The sequence below is a fragment of the Leuciscus leuciscus genome (assembly GCF_965113295.1).
Source record: "Leuciscus leuciscus genome assembly, chromosome: 20".
In the NCBI taxonomy this organism is placed as follows: Eukaryota; Metazoa; Chordata; class Actinopteri; order Cypriniformes; family Leuciscidae; genus Leuciscus; species Leuciscus leuciscus.
This window is the reverse complement of record NC_138744.1, coordinates 5,242,240-5,267,849: the sequence shown is the minus strand read 5'-3', so window position 1 is coordinate 5,267,849 and position 25,610 is coordinate 5,242,240. Positions and strand designations below refer to the sequence as shown.

Here is a 25,610-nt window from a genome sequence, read left to right as displayed (position 1 = left end):
TTTAATTTGGACGACGGGGAATTGTTTTAATTTGGACTCTGTGCATGCTCTTTGAGACAGTGACCATCGACCTGCATTATATGACTGACAGACAAGAACGGTTTGACCTAAAAATATCAAAATTGAAACTAGTGCGGAAACAAAGACACCTACATCTTGGATGCCCTTGAGGTAAGCTAAAACATACCAAAATTTAATTTCAAAGTGAACTATCCCTTTAAATAACAAGAGACCTTCCCCGACTTCCTAGGTGACTTCTTAGGTTGTCTATGAAAGCATGTAGACTGATTTTTATGATAAGGACTCGGATCGGTTTTGCCGGGGAAAATCCAAAGGATGTGATGGTTACGCATCCTCACGAGAACCTCTCTTCCATTCAATGACAAATGAAATGAATGCATAATGCCAAAAGAGCTATTCTGTAATGTTGATATGTCATGCAAAGAAAATGGATTAATTCAAACTATGGTCACACACTTTAATCAAACTATCATAATGGTGTAATTTTAATTACCTCATCTATCAACATGATGCTGGTGAATCGCAGAGTTGGAGCAAATATCCACATCAGATGCTTTCTTAAAGGCAGGGTATAGGTGATTTGTTCCAGAATTATAATTTTTTGTTATGCTGGTTGAAAGTCTCTTCACATCCTGATCTCAATCACTAAGTTAAGTGTCATTGCTAAGTGTAAGTGTGAAGTTACATGTCAGTGCTCTTAAGGGTTATGTTCATTATTATTGTAATGTTATGTGCTTTGAGACATGAAGTAGTTTAACGCCGTCTCTCGTGGTGCTTTTGTTTGCTCTCTGCTGTACGCGTTCATGTTTTGAAGGAGGCTCGATCTTATGATCTCAAAGCTAGCTCGCTATTGCTAGCCTCTCGGAAAATTGCCTACCCTACCTTTAACTGCTGCTTTCTCACCGATGTCATTTTTGTTGTGCGTTTATTTCGTCATTGAGAGGAAAGAGCACATATTCATCTAAACTTTGCTCTCAGCAGTGTGGACGGCGTTGGGATGTGAAGAACGAAAAAGAACTTCTTCGGGGCCTTAAAGCACGTTCAGTCTGTTGTTCTTTACGTGTCCATGAGTGTGACTCTCCTCAGTCCTCGCTGCAGCCTGTAGCCCAATGATTCAATCCAATTATTAAATCCATTAAATCCAATACATAGTGCTTTTTATTTCCCAAAACCTAGTTAGCGCAAACTCCTCCCTGCGGCCGATTCAAAAGACATCTTGGTGCAAGCACAAGCAATGAGTTGCTGGCTGCAGTTCACCTAACAGCCACCGGAGTCACTAATAACAACAGTTTCTGAAATCTACAAATAGCCTCTTTAAAACTGCCATGAAATCAAAATTGACGATTCTTGTTTCTGATTATGGAATATTCCAGTATTTATAAATGATTTACCCGTGCACATAATTTTTTTATATACATTTTTTTCCTTTGTAATCTTTAATGCCTTTGCCTTCGTAATCTTTAATCAAAATACCCATCCCCCCATCTCATCTCTTCTCTGTTGAAGTGCTTACTGTCGCGAGGGCGGGGCAACCCATCACTCACATGAGATCAACCAATAGCAAACCACAACCACCCAATCAATTCCCCATGGACAAAATCAAGTTCCGCCCTACATTTTTCTTTTTCAAGAAGCTGTTTCAATCGGATATGTCACAATAGGGAAGAAAGGCCTATCGCAACTTCTGTTTCAAAGGAACGGTTCACCCAAAAATGATCAATTTTGGCATTTGGCATCGTGTGCACGACTCACCCACATGACTTTCCTTCTTCCATGAAACACAAAAGACGACAAAATAAAACAAAATGCCAAATTGATTACTGCAAATATTTGTCTCTTTTTCAGCATGTATATTAAGAGATATCATCTAACCTGGTAGTATTTTTTTTGCTATCAAAACAATGGCATACAAAAATCACACGCTCGTAACACATTTATCAGCTTGAAGATGGAGCGATAAGAGAGAGATTAATTTAGTGTGTGTTCTCACAATCATTATCATCTCCTCCGGCGCTGTAGTTTTCCTCAATGAGCTCGTAACTATCTGCAGGATCTCCAGCACAGCACCTTTACATATTTATTTAGCTGTCAAGTGAATCTGTGCAGATCATCAGGGCTGATAGTCAGAGCGGATGAGGCAGTAATTGTTCTCTCTGATAAGAGCTGGCTGCCATGATGCCCGTGAGTTCCATAGGGCTTATAGGGAATAGAGATTTCAGAACATTGTGACAGTGAAATTAAGTTTTCAGTGTCATATAAGATATTGCATGCAGTGGGGTCCAAATGTATGAGATCACATTGAAAATCTGTGATTTCTCTCTCTCTTTTTTTTATTCAAACTTGGACCTAAGCGGACATTTAAAACAAACAACATTTAAAACAAAGATAAGGTAAAATTATTTCTAGGTTACTAATGAAATGTCAGCAAATTAGTGGCGTTGACCATGTAAAAGGTCAGATTTTGTTGCTTCCATTGAAGCACAACATGATGGAATAACATGGATCATTGGGTTTTGCATAAACTTGTGGAGTCAATGACATGCCAACCCAAGTCCTGCTTTCATTAAAGAAAAAAAAAAGAAAAAAACGGGATGTACAATTGCTCCACAAATCATGTGGACATCTAAAACAAACTTAGAAATGCACAAACTGTATTGCATTTCAAATGCAATCAATGTGTTAACTGAAAAGCTTTTACAATATTTTTAAATAAATACCACTTGGTTTGACATTTTATATGCAATGACATTTTAAATACAGCTTGAGTATCCAAATTAGTGCTGTCAAATCGATTAATTGCATCTTACATAAAAGTTTGTGTGTGTGTGTGTGTGTGTGTGTGTGTGTGTGTGTGTGTGTGTGTGTGTGTGTGTGTGTGTGTGTGTGTGTGTGTGTGTGTGTGTGTGTGAACATATACATTATACATTTACAAACTTATGTTAGAAGCGATTAATTGATTTGACAGCACTAGTCCAAATACATTTTGGCGTCACTCAACTTCTACTTATAATGGTTATGCTGATAATATACTTTGTTTAGTTTTTGCAATAAGTTATTAAAATGCTAAAAAGAATTTTCACTATTGGTTTTATATTTTTGGATCCTCCTAATGTTTAATTCAGATTTGATTAAAATGTTTACCTATGAAAAATAACTGACTTTTAAAAAAAATTTTTTTATAAAAAATCAGATGCATGAGAACTCTAGTTCCCAGCGTACAATAGCTCTTCCAGCTTTTATCCTTTTTCTTGAACTCAGTGACATTTGGGGTAGAGCTGGCCCAGGTCATGTTTTACCTCCTGTGAAAGGAGAATATTAACATCACGAAGAACTTGAGACACGGAAAATGTCCTCTTTGATTCTGGGCCGATAAGAGCAAATATCAGCCTTTCTGTTCTAAACAGCCAGGATGTTATTGCGCTCTCTGATTTCAGAAGACCATTGACCCACAATCCTCTTCTACTTTTATAACGTTGCCATTTAAAGTATTTCAGAAATGCATCTGTAAGCGAGGATGTCACAAGGGGTCCTGCAAATATCTGTCTTTGCAGATAAAATGTACAGATCTGGGTTGAAGCAAAACTGCACAATTCAAATGACTTGCACAGAGAGAGAGAGAGAGAGAGAGAGAGAGAGAGAGAGAGAGAGAGAGAGCTTATTCAGTTGCTCAATGATGCCATCTAGCCGTTCAACATTGGTGCATCCAGACGCAAATGGAGATGCATTGCTCATTTTACCAGAGAGACAATAATAGAAATAAGTGTGTGTGTGTATTACACTGATCAGTATTTGTATTCACTGTGTCTTTTGTTCTTGGATTTCTGCAACTTCAATTATAAGAATAGCATTAAAATATCAATTAATGCCTTCAGTGGTAAGTAGATTTATTCATTCGAAATAAACATCAGATTGCTGCAGTAAATGATTTCTGGAACGTAATGCAGCTGGGGACGGCAGCAAGCAGTTTGTGTGCGATTATCGGCTGACGCGTGTTTGCAAATCTTTTAATTACACCGGCGAGCAGCAGATTCAGAAGGTTCACAGGACGTACTGTAACTGGTAGAATCCAAAAGCATGTGTTATGGGTTTTATGATTTACATGCAGGTTGAATATCCAGGCAAAGGAGGATACATTCTGGTGATGATGATTTGTCACTGTTAATACAAATGGGTGCATCAGTGTCATCCTACACTACATCGATTTGCAAGAACTTAATGCTGATTTTTTTTTAGGAAAATAATATATGCCTGATTAAAGGGACAGTGTCTCACAATATATGCACTCACCTCACATTCTTCAAAAACATCATAAGATGAAAATTTTGAGGTGAATTGTTGGTCACTATAAACAGACAAACAACGAAATCAGTACATAAACACTAAATACTGCATAACATAATAAGAAATCATAGTTATTGCACAAGTAAACATGTCATAGACTACATGCAATACGCTTGTAGGGTGTGATTAAAAAGTAAAAAGAGTAGGTAGAGCCTGCTAGTAATCAAATAAAGAACATGCATTTATGTATAATTTAGAGCACTGTCATTTTTTTTCTAGCAGTAAAATCTGGTTAAGTGCATTTATAGACTATGTTTCTTCATTCAGAAGAATACAAATATTTTATAATATTTTTGCCAGGCATGCAACCATGAAAAATCGATGCATGCCAGACAAAATTGCTATGCATATCCAAGAGATATAAACTGACAATCCAAATAGGTCTTGAAATGTAACGTGCAAGTACTGTATGCGTGTATATTTTTTGTGTATAATCAATATAGCATTCATCTAAATGTGCCACATTGGTGTTGGTAGAGGAGATTCTCTTCCATAAAATGCTTTGAATGCAGAGAAAAAGTGCTATATAAATGTTTTATAACCAATTATTATTATTATTATTATATAAACTCTAAAGCATTGGTTCTTAACTGGTAGGTCATAACTCAAAAAAAAAAAATGCAGTATATATCCAGTAACCATATATTATGTTGTATAGTTTTCATTGCAAAATCATTTTAAAAAGAAACAGGAAAATGTTTCCCATATCTTCCCATAAAATTTGACGTTGTTGTCATCAAAAGCTGTGCATCCAATCAAACTGTACTTTGCAATTTCATCTTTCACTTGGTAGAAGCTATACATGAACAGGTCATGTGACTACAAAAGTTAAGGTGTGTGTGTGTGTGTGTGTGTGTGTGTGTGTGTGTGTGTGTGTGTGTGTGTGTGTGTGTGTGTGTGTGTGTGTGTGTGTGTGTGTGTGTGTGTGTGTGTGTGTGTGTGTGTGTGTGTGTGTGAGCGTGTGTGTGAGCATGTCACCGTAAAAAAGGTTCAATTGCAACCACATTATTTGTGTGGTGCATGGGAAAACATTAAAATACATTCATTTTTCTGTTTAGCCCATGCTATGTTAATAATCTTGCCTATTTGTTGGGCCTATGCAGTTCACATATATATCTTAAATATTTGATTATAAAAAAGGTATGTGAGCAAAATCTGGGTCCTGATGCAAAACCAGTTGAGAATCACTGCTATAAAATTCACCTGTGCAAGTGACCTTTCCTTATAAAGATATCCATAGCTTTGTTCTCAATCATAAGACAAAACTCAGCACAATAACACACCCTGAGAGAAACACAGGTCCGCTAGAGTCCTTCTTGTGCATACAGTCAGCATCTGAAAAGCTTCAGCGGAGAGATACTGTTAAAGAGCATGTAATACTTTCTTGATTTAAATGCAGTTTTTAATTGGATAGAGCCCCATTATTTTTCAATACAGAAAGGGCAGTGAGGCACGCAAAGCTCTTGAATATTTTTGCAAATCGTGTTCGACAGCATAATGATTAAGCATGGCACTAAATTTGCCTCACAAAATGAAAAGCAAACTTCATGCAAGGCGTAATTTAATTGTTCCCCTTCACATTTTCCGCCTCCCATTGTTGGAAGCTTTACATTCTCCGAGTCTCTGCACTGGTGCTTGACATGCCACTTTGTGACATATTCAAACCCTGCGACATTCGAGACACATACAGCACAAACATGCTTCAATCTCACCACGGCATATGAATACATGCTGGGTTGTTTTGATTTAACCCAGCAATGAAGAACCAATGAAAATACAACAGAATTGTTGTTAAAAGGGTATGTAACAATACATGATTTCAACTGCAAATAGAGACATACAGTACATGTAGTTGTAGAAGCTTTAACTAGTTCATGTATTAACAGCATGGGTTGGATCTAAAATGGAAGTTGACCATTAAAAAAAAAATCAAACATATATTTTCTTGCCATTTGAGTCTTTTGTGTAAGTGTAAGGTTAGGATTGAGCCTTTCTCTCGAAATCCTCTGTAATACAGATAAATATTGCCATCTGCTGGCATTCATGCATTCACACTAGTATTTCAATGAAGGAATATTCCAGGTTAAAAACAATTTACAGTCAACATGAAAATAATTGTCAATCAAAATAAACTCTGTTTACTTTATTAATGCACATTCGTGGTCTTACTGTGAATGAATCATTTGTGCATATTACTTTAAATTTATTTTTAAAAACCAATGCATTCATAATCTTTTATCAAAATAATAATAACTTGCTCTGCCTTCCTTTTTAGCTAATGTTTTTAAAAAGCATTTCATGTTAGACAGACAGAGATAGGCTAATAATGTTGTACTGTCCCTCGGTTTGTGAAAATAAAAGGAAATATGTATAGTAATACACTTATAATGGAAGTATATGGGACAAGCATACTGGAAGTGTCAATTTTTGTTTATTCATCATATTTTATTATTCCGGAAAAGTGCTATTTGAGCTGTAATTGCCAGGTTGGCATGGGCTGAATTTGGAATAGCATACTATAATATATATATATATAAATATATATTGGAATAATTAAGATTTTATATGTTTTTGAAAGAAGTCTCTTATGCTCACCAAGGCTGCATTTATTGGATCAAAAATAAAAGAATGATTTCGGAAAGATAAAACAAAAAATCTGATTTGCATCATAGGAATAAATTACATTCAAATAGAACATAGTTGTTTTAAATTGTTATAATATTTCACAATATTACTGTTTTTACTATATTTTATCAAATAAATGAAGCTGAGGTGGGCTTAAGAGACTTCTTTCAAAAACATTAAAAATCTTTATTTCATATTTCAATCATGACAACTATCTGAATAGTTTTAGCATGTTATTGAATATGGCAATGTTCATGTATTTGGCTACGCTGCTGCTGCAGATCAAGTATGGACTTGCTAGTGCTAATAGATACACAGACAAGCTGCAGTGAGCATGATGGAAGATATGCTGTGTTGCATAAATATGCATAAATCCAGTAACAGATGTAGGCAGGAGGAGCTGGGGGAGGTAGAGGCTTTCAGAGGAACTCTGATAGCGCACTGCAGGACTAGCTTACCATAGATATCATATAATAAAGGCTAGATGTCTCGTCCGCGCTGCTGGCCAATGGAAGTCGACGTCCGCACACGGCGGCCATCTTGCCACAGGGAGCTCGCTCACTCGTAACATTGTGTTTTAATGGTGCATGTACTTTTAAATAACCATAACTTGCTCAATTTTCTACCGATTTTCAAACGGTTTGGTTTGTTATAAATGTCAGAGATTTAGTTACGACACTGCATACATATGAATAATTATAACATGTTCAAGCATTCGGAATTATAGCCACGTTAATAACGTTTGTAAGAAACCAAACCGTTTGTAAATCCGTCAAGATTTCAGCGAGATAAGAGGATTTGTGTTCGTGCTGATCACTCACCTTACTTCAGATACCACAGAGCTCGCCAGAAAGCTTCCCTGTGGCAAGATGGCCGCCGGTGTGATGCCGTTCGAGACTCCGCCTTAAGACATCTAGCCTTATATGGATATCTATGTAGCTTACAGCAAACACTGAACCAGACTATTTAAATTTTGAGCAACCAGTCTCATTGGCTAATGAATCAGCAGAGGCCAATCAGATTTTGCCATGCGGTAATGATGTGATTGGGACCTATCAGCCTGCGGCCTCTAGAGTTTCATGATTGAACTAGATATATATTAATTAATTAATTAATTAATTAATTTATTTATTTATATGCTAATATATTCATGTGCAATTCATTTAGCATATGCTTTTATCCAGAGCAACTTCACAAACTCTTACTATTTCCAGCAGCAACATAAACATATGATAGAAATAGAAAGCGTAGCATGATCGTATGCAATGGTCATAATATGAAACATACTTTCTGAACCGCAAAGGTGTCAGTCGCATCTGGCAGCTGATGATCATGTTATATGAACACAACCGCTTCGATAAACAAACAACACTTTCTGAACTCTTCTAGACTTGATGAGCGAAAGTAAATTCTTATCCCTGTCTGCAGAGGCGCAGTGTATAGATGCCCGGGCTTTCTTAATATTTCATACTCTGATTACACTTCAAATCACCCTGTAAATCCTCTTAAGGCATGCAGAATTGTTCGGCGTGTGTATGTGTGTGAGGAAGAAAATGAGTGAGAGAAAAAATAAAGATAAAGAGAGAGACAGAGAGAGGTTAGGTACTTATAAACCCTAAAGGCTTGCTTATCTTTCCAGCACATGCATCTTTGTGTCTCTTGTGCATGTCAGTTTTCTATTTTTTAACGCAGCAAAGACAAAGTAAGCTGCACAAGATGCTGTGACAGTGAAAAGACTTTCCCTGAACCGGCTGATGCAATTCACAGCTCTGAGGATATTCCTGTGCAACAACAAAAAGACCCAACGGAACCAACAACAAGCAAATAAATCATTATAGTCATTATTCATGCACTCCATCAAATCACTGCAAGTTAAAACAATGTTGCCATTGACAATTAACCAATGAATACAGTAACAACAAAACTGGATGAAACTTTTTTTGCTGCAACTATAGCCTAAAGACACATGACATGAAATGGCCTGAAATCCTTAAGAAGAAATCCCCCTTGACCGAGCACGAGACAAATCCCTGCGTCTTCCCTACTATGCATTTAGGTATTAATATATAGGATGGAATATTAAACCTAGACACTTTAAAGATGGAAATCATATCAGTTAGTAACGTCATATCATAATTAAGAAAACGTGAACATTTGAAATACTTACAAATAACATTTTGGTTTGAGGATGTTGTCCTTTTCTTTTCTTTTTTTTTTTACATAAAAAGTTTTTTCTTTTCCCCATTAATGAATAAGCAAATAAACAAACATATCTCTTGCTTTAATCAAAATGTTTAAAACAAAATATGGTAAACAAAGCTGGTAATAAATGTATAGCTTTCCCCATGTCATCAATTTCCCTTGAAAATCCATTTTAAAAAGCCACTGAAACCCTCATGTAAACCCAATCCCTCACTGATCAATGGCTTTCGCTCTTTTCCCATCCTGTTAATTTTCTTGCCATCGAGTCATAATTAATAAAGTTTAAGTGCCTAAGCACGTCCGGTCATTATATTACACCAAAAGCATATATCACATTTTTAAAACTTACAGACTTCAAAAAGGAACTGCATAGCAGGAATGACTTATCACTAAGAGCTGAAAACAACATATGAAGTAACTCATTTACCAGGATAAACAGCACCCCCGTGAGGTCAAAAACAAATACTTTAAATACTTTTAATCTCAGTAGGACTGTTATATCGTTTCAATTTGAGTTTAAAAGGTTAATAATTCATGTTGATGGAACCAATTGATTTTTTTATATATTTTGTGAGAACTATATTCTTATGTAGCCTACACAAATAATAGGCCTATAGTAGCTTAGCCTACCCTCGATATCTTAAGTTAAAATAGTCAATATATTGACGCGTTATAATTTCTCTGGGCATAAAAACACTTGTCAATACTGTAAATCAACGAGACATCATATATATGCTATAGACTTAACTATAAACATACATAGACTAGTACTTGCCCAGGCCAATAGACCTTATTCATTCAACACTGGTATGAATGCGAGTCTGTGAGGGATAGACTTACCTTGTTTTCATTGGCATCCGCTGTATAAAGCTCCTAGATCACTTATTTTCCCTAGCTCATGTTGTCTAATAATATAGTATACAACCTGTGTCGCATTTAATTTCCTACTTATTGGAAAGGAAAGAAGAAGTAGGCTAGACCTAGGCCAGTCGAGGGTCTGTCATGCGTAAATAGTAGACCATCCAGGGACTTTTGGCATACTCTTTAGGACACACTTATTCTAATCTCACATCATAGGCAACTATTTAGGATAGATAGTGTGTGCATTAGGACGCAGGGAATGTGTCTTTTAGACGGAAGCAGGACGTTTCCGTTGCGTCATTTGCATATTCATTCTGTTTGAATTTCCGGTTTGGTAATCTTTACATGGTCATGCTCCTTGAAAATTCCTGAAGTAGCCTAGGCTAATTAAAGCTCGCCTGTGCTACCACCACATATATATATATATAAAATGATGCACAAAGTTTGTTCACAAGTTTTAAAAAGTCTCATTTCAAGCATGCCCTTCACTGACACTGCTGACTTTTTGAGAACCAAGTAGAGGCTACACTAACATTTGAAAAATATGTTATTTTTCAATGTAGGCTATATGTAAATGTTCATATGTAAATATCTTTTTTATATATATATATTTGAAAAAATAAGCCTATTAGAAGTAGCCTACAGTTTGTTCTGGAAGAAACTGCATCAAAACTGAGGGACAGTTAATGTGGGGGAATTACTGACACAATTCGGAATTTACCATTGTTTCAATCAATGGTTTCAAAATGGTTTATTTCACTCTTCGTTTCGATCATAAACGTCTTATGGTACGTTCAAGTCATTTCGTAAATATCGTATTTACGAGTTAAACGCACACCACAATGTCGTAAATACGAGTGGGAATCTCGGGATTTTCTTTAAGCCCCGAGTTGCATGGGGGGGGGTCAGTGAGAATCATGGCGGAATACCACAATACCGAAAGGTGTTTAGCAGTGATATTGTCAGGCTTTTCTATTTACAGCGCATTAGGTTAATTGCCTGCACAGAATATGATGGCATTATAACAATGTAATATGTAACGATAAAGCTTCATAAAATAATTAAAAACATTTAAAAAAAAGCAAAGCACTCTGCATGATGCACATTTCTTTGTTCTACAAAGTTGTACAAGTTGTTTTGAAAAGGTTCCGCCACAGTGACAGCTTTTGTACCTTTTTTTCTGAGAGTGTATTTTTTGTGTAATTAATTAAGAGAAAGTTGACCGCCATCTTGTTCCGACGAAAGTGACTTGAACGCACACATGCCGTCGTAACACGACTTCCCACCTCGTAAGTACGAACTTCCCATGAGGACTTGAACGCACCATTAAACATAACATAATTCACATTTTTATGATGGATTTTCATATTTAAGTTTGACAAGTTCTGGAAGAAGAGTAAAAACATTGAAAAGAGGCATTTTAAAAAGTAAAAATTGGCAAAAGTAAGAAATGTTTTAGTTTTAATCAAATCTTGGTGATAAAAGTGATTGTATTTAAAGGAACACATAAACAATATAGAAGTGAAGATAATTATAATAGATAAATAAAGCAATTTAGTGTTACAATATTTACTTTCCTTAGTGTTCAATCCATCTACCCCCTCCTGAATAAAGACATCTTCATTTTAAATAAAGCTGGATATATTTTAGTAAAGTAAGTTAATTAAATAAAAGAATATCCTGCATGTAACCAAGAAAGTTTTCCTTCACCAAAACCAGAACGCAACGTAAAAAGAGAAGTGGCACCAACATGCACACTACATAGCCTACTTCATCTATTACAACAGAGTCTTACTGTATGTTAATAAAGCATAAAAGTCCGGAGAACCAAAAACAGGGCACATCTCAGAGGAAAAGGAGGGAGAGAAGTGTCACCAGCAGCAGGAAGAGACTCTGTTTCAATCCCTGACCACTGTTACACAGGATTCCCTCACAGCATGTCGTCTGAGTGCCAGATATAGACCCCAGGGTATTTAACAGAGAGTTCCCACATATTATATCACTTGCACATCCTTTCGTATTCATACCAATAATGTCAACTGAAAAAAAAGAAGGAGATGTTATGTAATACACAAGGGGGGAAATACTAAAACAGGAATATTTAGATTAGAAGGAGCAATTCTGTTCATGCATAATCACTACAGATTGTGTGTGGAGACTGTAATCACCTTTTGTACTGAAGCACTTTTTCTGGTCACCTGAACAAGTCACAATGTTTGAGCAGTCTTTATTGAATATGTCACAGGTGTAACACATCAGCCCATTGGAATATCGCACCAAAGCTATATGATATGAAATAATGAATAAGAGTAGTTAATGCAATAATTAAAACCTAAATTGAGAATTTACAAACATATCCCTGCTATTAAATTAAAACACTCAAATAAATAAATAAATAAATAAAAAATCCCACCATTATAAAATATCTGAAAAAGAAACTCTCTCTTTTTTTTCTTTTTTTTTTCTTTTTTTGAACATGATCAATTAGAAATTAAGTGTTAACAATGACATGTTTTAGTTAATTTTTTTTTACCCCTTATCCCAGCTTAAGAAACTCTCTCTTATATGTTCATGTACCTGGTGCCTCTTCGGTGTTGCAGAGGTCTGTGTCACAACACTGGGGATTAAAGGTCGTTTCGTTTGGTCCCAAATGTATGGCGTCAGTAACACACAGGGCAGGATCTGTGCAGCTCTTCTCACTGCTATCTAATGTACTGTCATCTACACACACAAAAATAAAAAATAAAAACACATAAAGATTGACTAATAAACCTCTTTAATAATTTTCTAAAGCATGCAATGCTTACTGTTGTATATGGTGATGGAGCCACATTGAAGAGGACATTTTGTTAGATCTTGCTTGCATGATGAATTGTATTCGTATTTGCACAGGTAGCATCTCAGAGCGAATACTGAAATATAAAGAGAATGTCATATAGTAAAACAAATAAAAAGGCATTTGTTTGATGTATCAGCATTGCAAATCTTAGAAGCATATTTGAATCTCATTAATACAGAAATGTAGTAATTTAATCAAGTAAGAATCATACAAAGAAATACACATACCTGTGGAGAAAGAAACAGTGATGAGACCCAGAGTGATATACAGTGCCATGGCTGGAACATCTGAAGAATGACAGTATGACAGTGTGAAATCAATATGCACCTGAGAGGTGTGGTTTTTCAATTTCCAAAGTGAGGCAAGTACGCAGCAGAATAATTATGCTGAAGTAATCAAATCTAAGAGTTTTATTTTTTGCAACTCAAATTCGCTCACATTTGAATATTCACAAAATGAAAATTCAAATGGAGGTATAGGTCAATTTCTCTAGGACCTGGTCATGTCAGGTTATCATGACTCCAACATCAGTTCACCAATAGAGACACTCTATTAGATAAGGCACTTACCTCAGCTTTTAAACTTTTATCTATTCAAATTTGGATTAATTTCCCATTTGGATGCTTTGAGACAGTGTTGTATAATGATCTGAACCTGCAGCATAGATCGAGCCAAATTTGCCTTTCAAAACAGCTGAAAGTAAGAGCATGTCTGATCAAGTATCCTTTATCATTTCTATGAAGATGAGCACATTGCAGATCATGTCGATAACACAGGATACCAGAAACACATTCACTGTGATCGTTGTTACAATTTTTGCATAATGTATCTCTAAAAATTATTCTGATGTGATGATATTAAATATTAAGATCAAGATGTCCCGGGCAGAAGGTTACTTTGAGATTCAAGTTCAAGTTCCTCCACTTGAAGGACTCTAGGCTGCAGTGATACATTGTAGCCCACACACAAAAATGAGCAAATGGCGCCACCTTGCGGGGGAAGGTTTAACCGCGATTAAAATTGAGGACATTTTAATTTTAACAAATTTCAACATGTAGATTACAACACACATCGTTTCTTGTTCGTTCTTCTTTGCTAAAAGATACTTGCCATCAACTGTTTATTTTCGGGTAGACTTATTATTATTATTATTATCAATGGTTGATCAGTTAGGTCTATAGTTTCAAATCAATAAGTGTTTTTTATCAAACACTTAAAGGGTTATTTCACCCAAAAATGAAATTTATGTCATCGTTTACTCACCCTCGTGTTGTTCAAAAACCGTAATACTTTCGTTCATCGTCAGAATACAAATATAGATATTTTTCATCAAATTGAAGCCAGTTCTATACTCTCCATTGACAGCAACATAACTACCAGTTTGACGCTTCAAAAGGTTCATAAAGAAAACGTAAAACTAATGCATATGAATTTTTAGTGGTTTAGTCCAAATTTTCTGAAGAAAAAATTAACTTACAAGATTGAAACTTTTGGGCTTTTATTCATAAACATTGATCAGCAAATATAAACAAGCTCAACTGAAGCTGCTTAACATGCGAGAACAAACCTAATTGGGATACAAATTAAAACTTAATTTTATAAAAATTTTCTTAATCTTAATAAATCTTCTTCCTTTTTTTTTTCTTTTTTTTTCTTTTTTTTTTTGATAGCATTAATGCCATGGTAACCATTTATACTTCATTTTGTTGAATGGGTTTATTTAATCTAATTTGCTCAGATTAATTATGCTCATGATCATCGAATCAGACGTATTTTAATCACGTGTCTATTACTGTAGATGCACTGAATAATTTTTTTTATGATAAAAATATATAAAACATAATTTTAGTAAATAAATGAAAAATGTTTTATACAGATAGCCTAGCCAATAGGCCTACATTATTAGTCAAGACTCAATAATATCTATCTATTTGTTTATTTATAAAAATAAATAAAAAATAAAATAAAAACGACTTTAATTAGCCTATCATTCATTTTCATATCTTGTTCTAAACAGGTTGCATAGGTTTCACAACAAGACGTGTTGAATCACGTTTAAAGTTTATTAGATATTTTGAGTCTGACACTTTTTATTCAACATAGATATTATGAAGAATAATATTATAGGCTATAAAAGTTTGTGGTGGAGATTTAATCTGGGAACACTTTGAGTGATGAATCGATTTTTGAACATGTTCATTGAAACGAGCTCAAATAAATCTTGCTCATCGTGTCAGAAACAGGCTGGACGGGTCGGTCGGGCATGTTTCGCAATGAAAGGGGCGTGAGGTAAAAAAAAAGAAGAAGAAAAACACTTCAGTCTTTCGGACCACACTTCTAGTTCAACACTGACACTGATTAATGCTTGTAGAGATTGTGTACCGAAGACAACCAATTAGGACCCTTTTTACTCGTTTGTGCATTAGTTAGTTAGTCAATAGAAAACATGACAACCTTGATTAAAGGAGGGAAGGTGGTAAATGAGGATTTTTCTGTGATGGCAGACGTGTATATTGAAGATGGAGTTATCAGTGCAGTTGGCTCAGATCTGCAGGTAGCAGCCGGCACACGGGTCATTGATGCCACAGACAGACTCGTGCTGCCGGGTGGAATAGACACGCACACACACATGGAGCTGTCGTTCATGGGCACCACAGCTGTGGATGACTTTCATATAGGTACCAAGGTAAATACAACCCATCAAATATGTTTTGTGCATCCATTATTGTTCCTAAAGAGTCATTTGATAAGTCATCTTAACCTACTCAAATTTTTCCTTTGATTTCCCCCTCATCACTGTGATTTGAATGTATAGTATTCTTGCACATTCAGCAATGCAAATAAGCTCAGTGCTCTTGTAACAGAACATAAGGGCATCTATACATTTAATTTCACCTACTTAATACTAATATAGCCACTCAGACGTCTTACAGAACAGAACAATCCATCAATTGAAGGTCATCTGATTATTCATTCCGAATCTTTAGACAAAATATAAAAGAAAATACTATGTTTTATGTTTTGTGTCATATTTGATACATCCGGCTTTTATGACCCACATAGTGAAAATATGGAGTAAAAAACATGCTCAAACTGAGCAAAAATATGCAATTTGGTGCAGATATTAATTATATGGCCAAAAAATAAGATGACGTTCTGATGGCTTGTAATGTAAACTAATGAGATTGTATAATATAACCGTGTAGAAGACTACTTACATAAATTGCATAAATATCATTTGTCACCATATATCTCCCAATAATCATATGCCTTGGTAAGATGATATTTAAATATTTGCTAAAAACTGTGAGCTACATCAATCAGAGTGCAGAAGTCATGTAGAAGTTTTTGTGTAACAGGTTTTTCAGTAAAACTTTGATCATGTTGAAAATTTAGAGGCCTTAGAAATTCATGTTTCCACTGTGATAAGTAGGCTTTATAGGATAAAATCACTGGGGGGGAAATGGACAACATAAAATAGTGGTAAATATCACAGAAGAATCTGGTGCATTAGCATTCTGGTAAGTCATAAAAAAAAAAAAAAAAAAAAAACCCACAATGACTTATAAAGAGGTCAGTTATACAAAATTATGGGTAAGGGTCAAAGGTTATCACCCAAGCTGATTTGGATGATACCATAGAGTTAATTTGTAACGGTGTGTTCCAGAAACACGTTAATGTTGTTCTACATCACTACATGGTAACATGTGTCCACAGGCCGCAGTCGCAGGAGGCACGACCATGATCCTGGACTTCGTCATCCCTCAGAAGGGGTGTTCACTCCTGGAAGCCTATGAGCGGTGGAGAAGAACAGCGGACGCCAAAGTCTGCTGCGATTACTCCCTTCATATGGCTGTAACCTGGTGGGATGAGACTGTATGGCTATGATATACCACACATACATATAAAGTAAAATAAAATAAAAAACTTGCTACCTGTACTGTGCTAGACTAACTGGGACTTGTCACTTTACTTACATATTGTTGCCCTATCGTCCGTCTATCTATCTATCTATCTATCTATCTATCTATCTATCTATCTATCTATCTATCTATCTATCTATCTATCTATCTATCTATCTATCTATCTATCTATATATCTAGATTAACATTAACATATGGGACTTTCTTTAGGTCAAGAAGGAAATGGAGACTCTTGTTCGTGAAAAAGGTGTCAACTCTTTTAAGATGTTCATGGCATACAAAGACGTCTTCATGCTGCGTGACCATGAGCTCTATGCTGCATTCTCCCAGTGTAAGGACATCGGAGCAATAGCTCAAGTCCATGCGGAGAATGGAGACCTCATTGCAGAGGTGAGAAGTATTCCAAGATCTTCAAATGACAATTCTGCATCTAATTTGCTAACATTCAAATTCAGGAATCTATCATGGAATTACGCTCTAGAAAGGTATATTTGACTTGAGGGGACATAGAGGGATGCAAGTTGTTTTACAGCAGATGATGGTTTTTCCAAGGAGATTCCTGGATGCATATGTAAGAGCCATTCATCATCTTCTTTACTATTGGATATGCTTCTAATACAGAGTATTATCTTTGTGCATCAGAATGGGCCTGTGAAGGGATTTCTTTTTTTAACCCCAATGCTCTCTGAGTTAAACTTCACCAGGAGTAAACCAGTGTGCAGGTGTTTTTCGTAAATCATTCTTTAAATGTAAAGCTAAACAAACAGGTCACGTTGCGTAAGAACTGGCCTGTGCTTTTAAACTAACATGAAGTGCCATTTTTGCAAGTTATACTGTATGCTGGTCAAAAGTTCAAATGGGGCATATTTAGCTAAGAACAGTTATAAATGTTTTTTCCATGTGATTATAGTGTTAAGACACCAATAATAACTTGCTATTTTTGTTACATAAATACTGACCACATTCATTTTTAGACTGTCTATTGCCCAATCCAGCAAAAAGCCTAAGAAAGAACCAGATGTGTCATGTGGTCAGAGTTCAATGGAGAAGTTTATTATTATATGCCATTAAAAGTACAAATTTAGGCAAATTATAACGCTAATATTCACGTAAGCTGAAATACATTTTGCCATCCTGACATTCTTATAATAAATCCCAAGAAATGTGTGAAATATGATTCCACTGGAGGGCACCAAATACATGAATGAGTTTTTATCATTTTAATTTTAGAATGCCCTTATAAACATATAAAAGCCCTGACAACCACCTACAAAACCTTAGGATTGTGGCAGTGAGTTTTGCTAGGCAAGCATCACTCTTCAGAAAATATAAATATCTGTTTTACTATTCTTTTCCTGCTTTGCAGGCACTACTGTTTCCTTCAGAAATGCTAATGTAGTTGGTAATAGAAGCTATAGTTGCTAAATCTGAAGAATTTCATGCTGATGCAGTGTGCTGAGACACAGTTGATGCCCGTCTCACAGAGCACGTAGAGATTTTATTTTATTTTAAACAGTTATTTTCTGTGAATATTGATTTGCGTGTGTGCTCACACACACAGGGTGCTAAGCGTATGCTCTCTCTGGGCATCACGGGTCCTGAGGGCCATGAGATGTGTCGTCCGGAGGAAGTGGAGGCGGAGGCCACACAGCGCGCCATCACTATCGCCCATGCCGCTAACTGCCCGCTCTATGTGGTGCACGTCATGAGCAAATCTGCAGCGAAGGTGGTGGCTAATGCACGCAGAAACGGTGAGTGAGCTGGGATAAGACAAGACAGGATTATTATTCAAAGCAGAAAAGTTTCAAAATTATACAAGTCTGGATTTGAGTTTTTTTATTTATTTTGTGATGCAAATCATGAGGCAAGGTCATTGTGATATTAGTATTAGTGGAATATGATTACAGTATTAAATAAGTGTTTTCTACTTAATACATTTTAAAGGGTTAGTTCACTCAAAAATGAAAATTCTGTCATTTACTCACCATCAAGTCGGAAGTTCATTAATATGCACTGTCCCATCCCAAAAAAAAAAAAAAAAAAAAAATGAAATGGATTATATTAAAAACATCTTCGTTTGTGTTCCGAAGAGGACAGTTGTGGTAAACGGAAGCTCAAGCATGTTCGCCTGACGTGCGAGAACCAATGAGGTTCATTCTCGAGTTATGCAGCACGTTTGAGCTTCAGCAAGAACCAATGAGGTTCATTCTCGTGTTACGCAGCACGTTTGAGCTTCAGCAAGAACCAATGAGGTTCATTCTCGTGTTACGCAGCACGTTTGAGCTTCAGCAAGAACCAATGAGGTTCATTCTTGTGTTACGCAGCACGTTTGAGCTTCAGCAAGAACCAATGAGGTTCATTCTCGTGTTACGCAGCACGTTTGAGCTTCAGCAAGAACCAATGAGGTTTGTTCTCGTGCGTCAATCTGGTTCGGTTGAGCTTCTGTTTATGTTCGCTGATCAAAGTTTATATGTGAATAAAAGCCTGAATTAAATCTGTTCAGCGTATAAAGCATTCGTGTCTCTTCAGAAAATGTGGACTAAACCTCTCAATTCATATGGATTACTTTTACAATCTCTTTATGAACTTTTTAAACCGTCAAAGTGGTAGTTGCGTAGCTGTCAGAGCTGTCAGTAGTTGCAGAGCTGGACAGAAAAAGCTCAGATTTCATTAAAAAGATCTTCATTTGTGAGTGAAAGTCTTACGGGTTTGGAGCGACATGAGGGTGTGTAATGAATGACAGAATTTGAATTTTTGGGTGAAATAAGCCTTTAAAATTTAATTTATTCCAATTATGGCAAAGCTGAATTTTCACATAATGTCACATGATCCTTCAGAAATCATTCTAATATGCGGATTTATTGCTCAAGAAGCATTTCTTATTATTATTTATCAATGTTGAAAACAGTTGTGCCACTTAATATTTTTGTGGAAAAACATAATATTTTTCAGAATTATTTGATGACAAAAGATCAGTATTTATTTGAAATAATATTTTAAATGTCTTTGCTCTCACTTTTAATCTCATTTGATCATTGCTAAAAAAAAAAATATTGATTTCTTTCCAAAAAAATATTTTACACCAAACTTTTGAATGGTAGTGTATAATAAAATACAATAAAGTCCCATCCTTCATTAATATTCTTTCATTAAGATTATGGATTTAAAATGGTGGTCGTGCATCACTTAATGTTGATTTTATTACATTTACCTTTGGACTTGCTGGAGCTGGTTTTGATACTTTTGAACTGATGTTGTTTAATTTTTACATTTCTAAACCTGATTATCAAACACTCAAAGTTGATCCTTTATCACACTGATTGTTTATCGCCAGGTCGAGTGGTGTTTGGAGAGCCCATTGCGGCTGGACTGGGCACAGATGGCACTAACTATTGGCATAAGAATTGGGCTCATGCTGCTGGTTTTGTCATGGGCCCACCCTTGAGACCAGACTCCAGCACCCCTGGATATCTGATGGACCTGCTGGCCAAGTATGTGGGAACTTTCATGATCTCATTATTTACTTAACATCTACTTCCAAACTTGCATGACTTTCTTGCTACCATGGAATACAAAAGTCACAAGATAATAAAAAAAGAACATTAAAGGGTTAGTTCACCCAAAAATGAAAATTCTGTCAGTAATTACTCACCCTCATTTTGTTCCAACCCCGTAAGACCTTCGTTCATCTTCGGAACACAAATTAAGATAATTTTGATTAAATCTGAGAGCTGTCTCACTCCTCCATAGGCTTCTAAAGACGTTATAACTTGCTGGCCCAGAAAATGCATTAAACAGACATCGTTAATATAGTCCAAGTGACTATATTAACGTGCAACACAGAAGCGCTGCGCAGTTATCCTATGTGAAAAAACTCGAGGCCCAGAGAGAAGGAAATGAATAGTGGAATAAAGTCGTTATTTTTGTGTTTTTTTGCGCACAAAAAGTATTCTCGTTGCTTTATAAACTTAAGATTGAGCCACTGTAGTCACTTGGACTATATTAACGATGTCTTTAATGCATTTTCTGGGCCAGCAAGTTATAATGCCTTAGAAGCCTATGGAGGAGTGAGACAGCTCTCAGATTTCATCAAAAATATCTTAATTTGTGTTCCGAAGATGAACGAAGGTCTTACGGGGTTGGAACAAAATGAGGGTGAGTAATTACTGACAGAATTTTCATTTTTGGGTGAACTAACCCTTCAACAATCATGAAGCGATGAGATGATAAATGTGCATTATCTTACAGTGACGATCTAAGCGTAACAGGAACGGATAACTGCACCTTTTCGGTGTGCCAGAAAGCCCTTGGGAAAGACGACTTTACCAAAATCCCAAACGGAGTCAACGGCGTTGAAGACAGGATGTCAGTTATATGGGAGAAGGGAGTGGTCAGTGTCTCTGATAGCAATGATTCCTTCATTCTCACATTTCTCTGATAGAACTATCTATCTATCTATCTATCTATCTAGTCTCAGTGCAGCACTGACCTTTGGCTTTCTCATTTTTTGACGTGAGGTGCAGCGATCACAAAAATAACTCACTATTTGTATGTTTTATTTTGCCCAGCACAGCGGAAAAATGGATGAAAACCGGTTTGTAGCTGTCACCAGTACTAACGCAGCAAAAATCTTCAACCTTTATCCTCGAAAAGGGAGAATTGCTAAAGGCTCTGATGCAGACCTGGTCATATGGGACCCAAAGGCCACCAGGTAACTCACAGCTGCCTAGAAAACTACATGTGACCTCATTTATATGCTCTAATGAATAGTGAGCCATGTTTCATTGTGCAGACATTCCTATCAGCCACTGGCCAATGTGAATACAAAATGTACTTGAAATAAATTTTATTTACTAGTGAAATAGGTCAGAAATACTTAGAGGGTCAGGTATTTGAACAAACCACCAACCCCAAGTATAACTCAAATTCTACAGCTTTTTGGGGAGATGTGTACTTTTACTTTTCTAACCTTTTCTAACTGCTCGGACTTGCTTTCCTCCAGGAAAAATTTTTCCATAGACTTACACTGAAAGAGCCATATTTACAGAACAGAATATTATAGAGACTGGGGGTGGGCTCATTTGCCTGTACGCAATCACTTAGCAACACCTTAGAAACCACCCTTAAAGGTAGGGTAGGCAATTCTCGGAGAGGCTAGCAATAGCGAGCTAGCTTTGAAAGCATGAGATCCCACCCTCCCTTCAGAGTGCTCTACAAAACCACGCCTCCTTCAAAACGTGTACAGCAGGGAGCAAAGATAAGAGTCACGAGAGACGGCGTTAAGCTACCTCATGTCTCAAAGCACATAACATTACAATAATAATGAACATAAACAACCTAAAGAGCACTGAAGTGTACTACCTGACTGCTGCAAATTCATTTCAGCGTCGATAGTGTTGCCGTTTTCAGCGTCGATAGTGTTGCGATGATGACGTGTGATGTCTGCGCGAGCAGGTGCGCGGAGGTATGAAAAAACATACGTTGACAGGCAGGTAGGACATCGTATCATTACATTCGGACTAAATGCAATGATTGGACGATCATTTTATGGTCCTACGCCTTCCACAGACGATATATATATATATATACATACATTTAAACCACTTAACTTACTGATTGCTATCAGGATGTGAGGAGATTTTCAACCAGCATAACAAAAAATGTTTCTGGAACAAATCACCTACCCTGCCTTTAACACCCTAGCAACCACATAACAACACCCTGGCAACCAGTCACAACATCAATCATTATCATAGTGGTAGGTTACATTTTGCACAGGCAAACAGCACTCATAATATCTAACTATATCAAGTTGCTGTTGCAATTCTGACACATTGACACGTCATCTTTAAAGAAAACAAAACCATTTTGCATGATACTTTGACAGGAAATTCCAAAAAGCCATGACTCAATGTTACACAATAATGTGCCATAATGTTTTAATCGTATAGGCTAATTCAAAATGCAGTCTTCTCATTTCATGGGCTTCAGCTTTTACAGATTTTCATTTCATGACTGCTTGAATTTATCTGTAATTGAATATTTTGGCAATGTTGCTGAGCCTTGTATTGTACTAAATCACTTTAATAGCTGTTTTTGTTATTCAGCTGAAATGAGCCTTGTACTTGCCTTATTTCAGAAATGTAATCCATACCTCACAGTTTTTGGGGGGTAGTCACATTCGTGAGAGTAATTGTGAGGGCAATTTGTGAGATTAATCATAAAATGGTTTTGGCAAGTTTGCTTTAATTTGAAATTCATGTACATAGGTTCAGATAGCCTACCTGTGATGTAGGATGAGCATGTTTCTGCATGTGTGAGGATCTATAGATGCTGAACATACTGCAGATGTTGCCATGAAGAAGTGGATTGGCTGTTAAGACGTGCCCATAAATGGAAGAACATTAATTGTTCTTCCTGCTCAAACACGTCGTTTGTAAAGTTCACGCATGGAAGGAGAGTACGGAAACAGCAGGCGGCCCTGGGTCTTATGTAATTGGGCCACGTTGTGGCTCCTCTTCCCCGTGAATCTAGGCTAGCTCCCTCTAGGCAAATAACCAACCGCTGATGTGAGTTAAGCAGCGAGGACCAATGTGCTGAAACTTAGCGCACAGCAGCGCTGCATTAATCAGAGCTGAGCGCTTGTGTAAGACTCGCTAACAAGGGACCGGTGACGTGTCCTGGTCTATATTAGACAATTAGGGTCAACTGGATGTATGTTCTTAACAGAAAATAATGAAAAGCAAGACATTTAACCACAATATTTGCACTTTATGTTTAGATTTAAATGCCTTCCATATTGTGTCTCACAATTGATTGTACTGACAGTTCATTCAACTGTGAGATTGCATAATTATCCATCCCTCAGATAATTATCAAGATAAAGCAATACGCCAAGAGAGGCCAAGCGTCATGATTTTACCGCGGGTAATGGTTATTCATTGGCACAACGTGAAGCGGAGCTTTGTTAAAAGTTTTTTACATTTATTAAAGGTGCATTGTGTAATATTTAGGAGGATATGTAGACAGAAACGCAATATAATATACATAACTATGTTTTCAGTGGTGTATAAAGACCTTACATAATGAACCATTGTTTTTATTAGCTTAGAATGAGCCATTTCAATACACCGCGGATCCCCTTACATTGAAATAGCCATTTTGCACCGACATGTTTCTACAGTGATCCTAAACGGATAAACTACTACAGAGCGCGTTTCGTCACTATGTTGTTCTTCATGCAAAGAAGCTGGCTAGAGTCAGCGAATAAAACACTGACACAATGATGGACAAGTAACAATCATATTCGCAATAAAGTAAACATAATTTCTTAATTTATCTTTGTGAAGAAACCTCATTGCTTAACTGGCTACTCTGCCAGTCTCAGATGATGACATATTTTCCTGTCGGCCACCGTAACTTTTGTTGGTTGCAATTCACAACCTCACCACTAGTTGCCACTAAAAATCACACACTGCACCTTTAATATTCATACAATATTCATTGGCCATGATGTAATTTCTAACTTAAAATAAGCATTGTTTTTAAAACAGCTTTCTGAACACAACCCTAGTCAGCCATTTCTGAGTCCCGCCCCCAACTCACGCTATCGGTCAAATCATTGTAGGAGTAGATGGGACTCTCAAAAAGGGAATTATTCATAATGCCACAGAGACAGTTTTCGAGAATGATATAAATTGAAAATATTTTAAAAACTAAAAAGTTACATCAGCTTTACCTTAGTTCCATAACAACAATCTACTGTATGGTCTCGTGTGCATTTATCAGCATTTTACAAAGCTTTCTTTTTTTGCAAGCAACATAAATATTTAAATACCACATTCAAACTTAAAAAAAAACACGAAAGAGGAGCTGTCAGAAGATAAATGAGTTTGCAATATTTTAGGCAATATTTTTCAAGCAGTAGAACAACCTTTACCCTCAATTTTTGGACTTAAATGTTCCCATGCTGATGTATTATACTGTGTGTGTATATATATATATATATATATATATATATATATATAATGATATAAATGTAAATTAGTAAGTCAACACATATTAATTAATGTCCTCTAATGTGTTCTGTTTGAATTGTGCATCATTTTGTGTTGTTTTTAGGGTGATTTCAGCAAAGACTCACCACCAGGCTGTGGACTATAACATCTTTGAGGGAATGTTGTGTCATGGGCTTCCAGTGGTGACGATCTCCAGAGGGAAGGTGGTTTATGAAAACGGGCAACTGTTCACAAAACCGGGAGAGGGACAATACATCCCACGGAAACCCTTCGCTGAATTTGTGTATAAGAGAATTAATCAGCGGGAAAAGGTAAGTCAGGATTGGGCTTTGCTCTAAGAATGCCCAGCATCCCCTAAAATTTCATAAGAAATGTGGCCATTGTGCTGTATGATCTGTTGGTGAGCATATTTTGTTTTTTAGGTTGGAAAGCCAAGTGCTGTATGCAGAGAACCATACGCTGGAGAAGTCGTATCTATAAGACCCTGAGTCATAGAGGAAATGTTTAAAGGAAGATGAATGTGCAGTATTCATTTAAAAACAAAGATTGCAGTTGTAACCACAAAAAGGGTGTTGCAGTAGAAGAAAGTTCCACATATAACGTTTTATTCTCTAGTCCTTTTGAAAATATGGTGCTGTTAAGAACCCAGAAAAAAAACTGTCCCCAATTATCCCCAAGAACCTTTTGTGGAATGGAAATGTTTAATGGATGTTAATGGTTCTTCATGGAACCATCAATGCCAATAAAGAACCTTTATTTTTCAGATTGTACAGTGAAAAT

The 25,610-nt window shown here is 36.4% G+C and overlaps 2 protein-coding genes across 2 annotated transcripts; one reads left to right on the top strand and one right to left on the bottom strand.

The window, feature by feature from the left end:
- Positions 1-10,743: 10,743 nt before the first annotated feature.
- Positions 10,744-13,236, bottom strand: LOC309483177 (uncharacterized protein). The gene is made up of 5 exons (XM_082148845.1): positions 13,117-13,236; positions 12,858-12,962; positions 12,628-12,771; positions 12,219-12,332; positions 10,744-12,089 (listed from the first exon to the last, which is right to left on the bottom strand). Exons 1-5 carry the CDS (start codon positions 13,163-13,165, stop codon positions 11,896-11,898), a joined length of 606 nt encoding a protein of 201 aa, XP_082004971.1. The 5' UTR covers positions 13,166-13,236; the 3' UTR covers positions 10,744-11,895.
- A 1,971-nt stretch (positions 13,237-15,207) lies between these two features.
- On the top strand, positions 15,208-25,595 carry dpys (dihydropyrimidinase). Its single transcript, XM_082150753.1, has 9 exons — positions 15,208-15,575; positions 16,607-16,765; positions 17,023-17,202; positions 18,374-18,563; positions 20,147-20,303; positions 21,061-21,202; positions 21,381-21,523; positions 24,934-25,141; positions 25,253-25,595. Exons 1-9 carry the CDS (start codon positions 15,336-15,338, stop codon positions 25,316-25,318), a joined length of 1,485 nt encoding a protein of 494 aa, XP_082006879.1. The 5' UTR covers positions 15,208-15,335; the 3' UTR covers positions 25,319-25,595.
- The last annotated feature ends 15 nt before the right edge of the window (positions 25,596-25,610 follow it).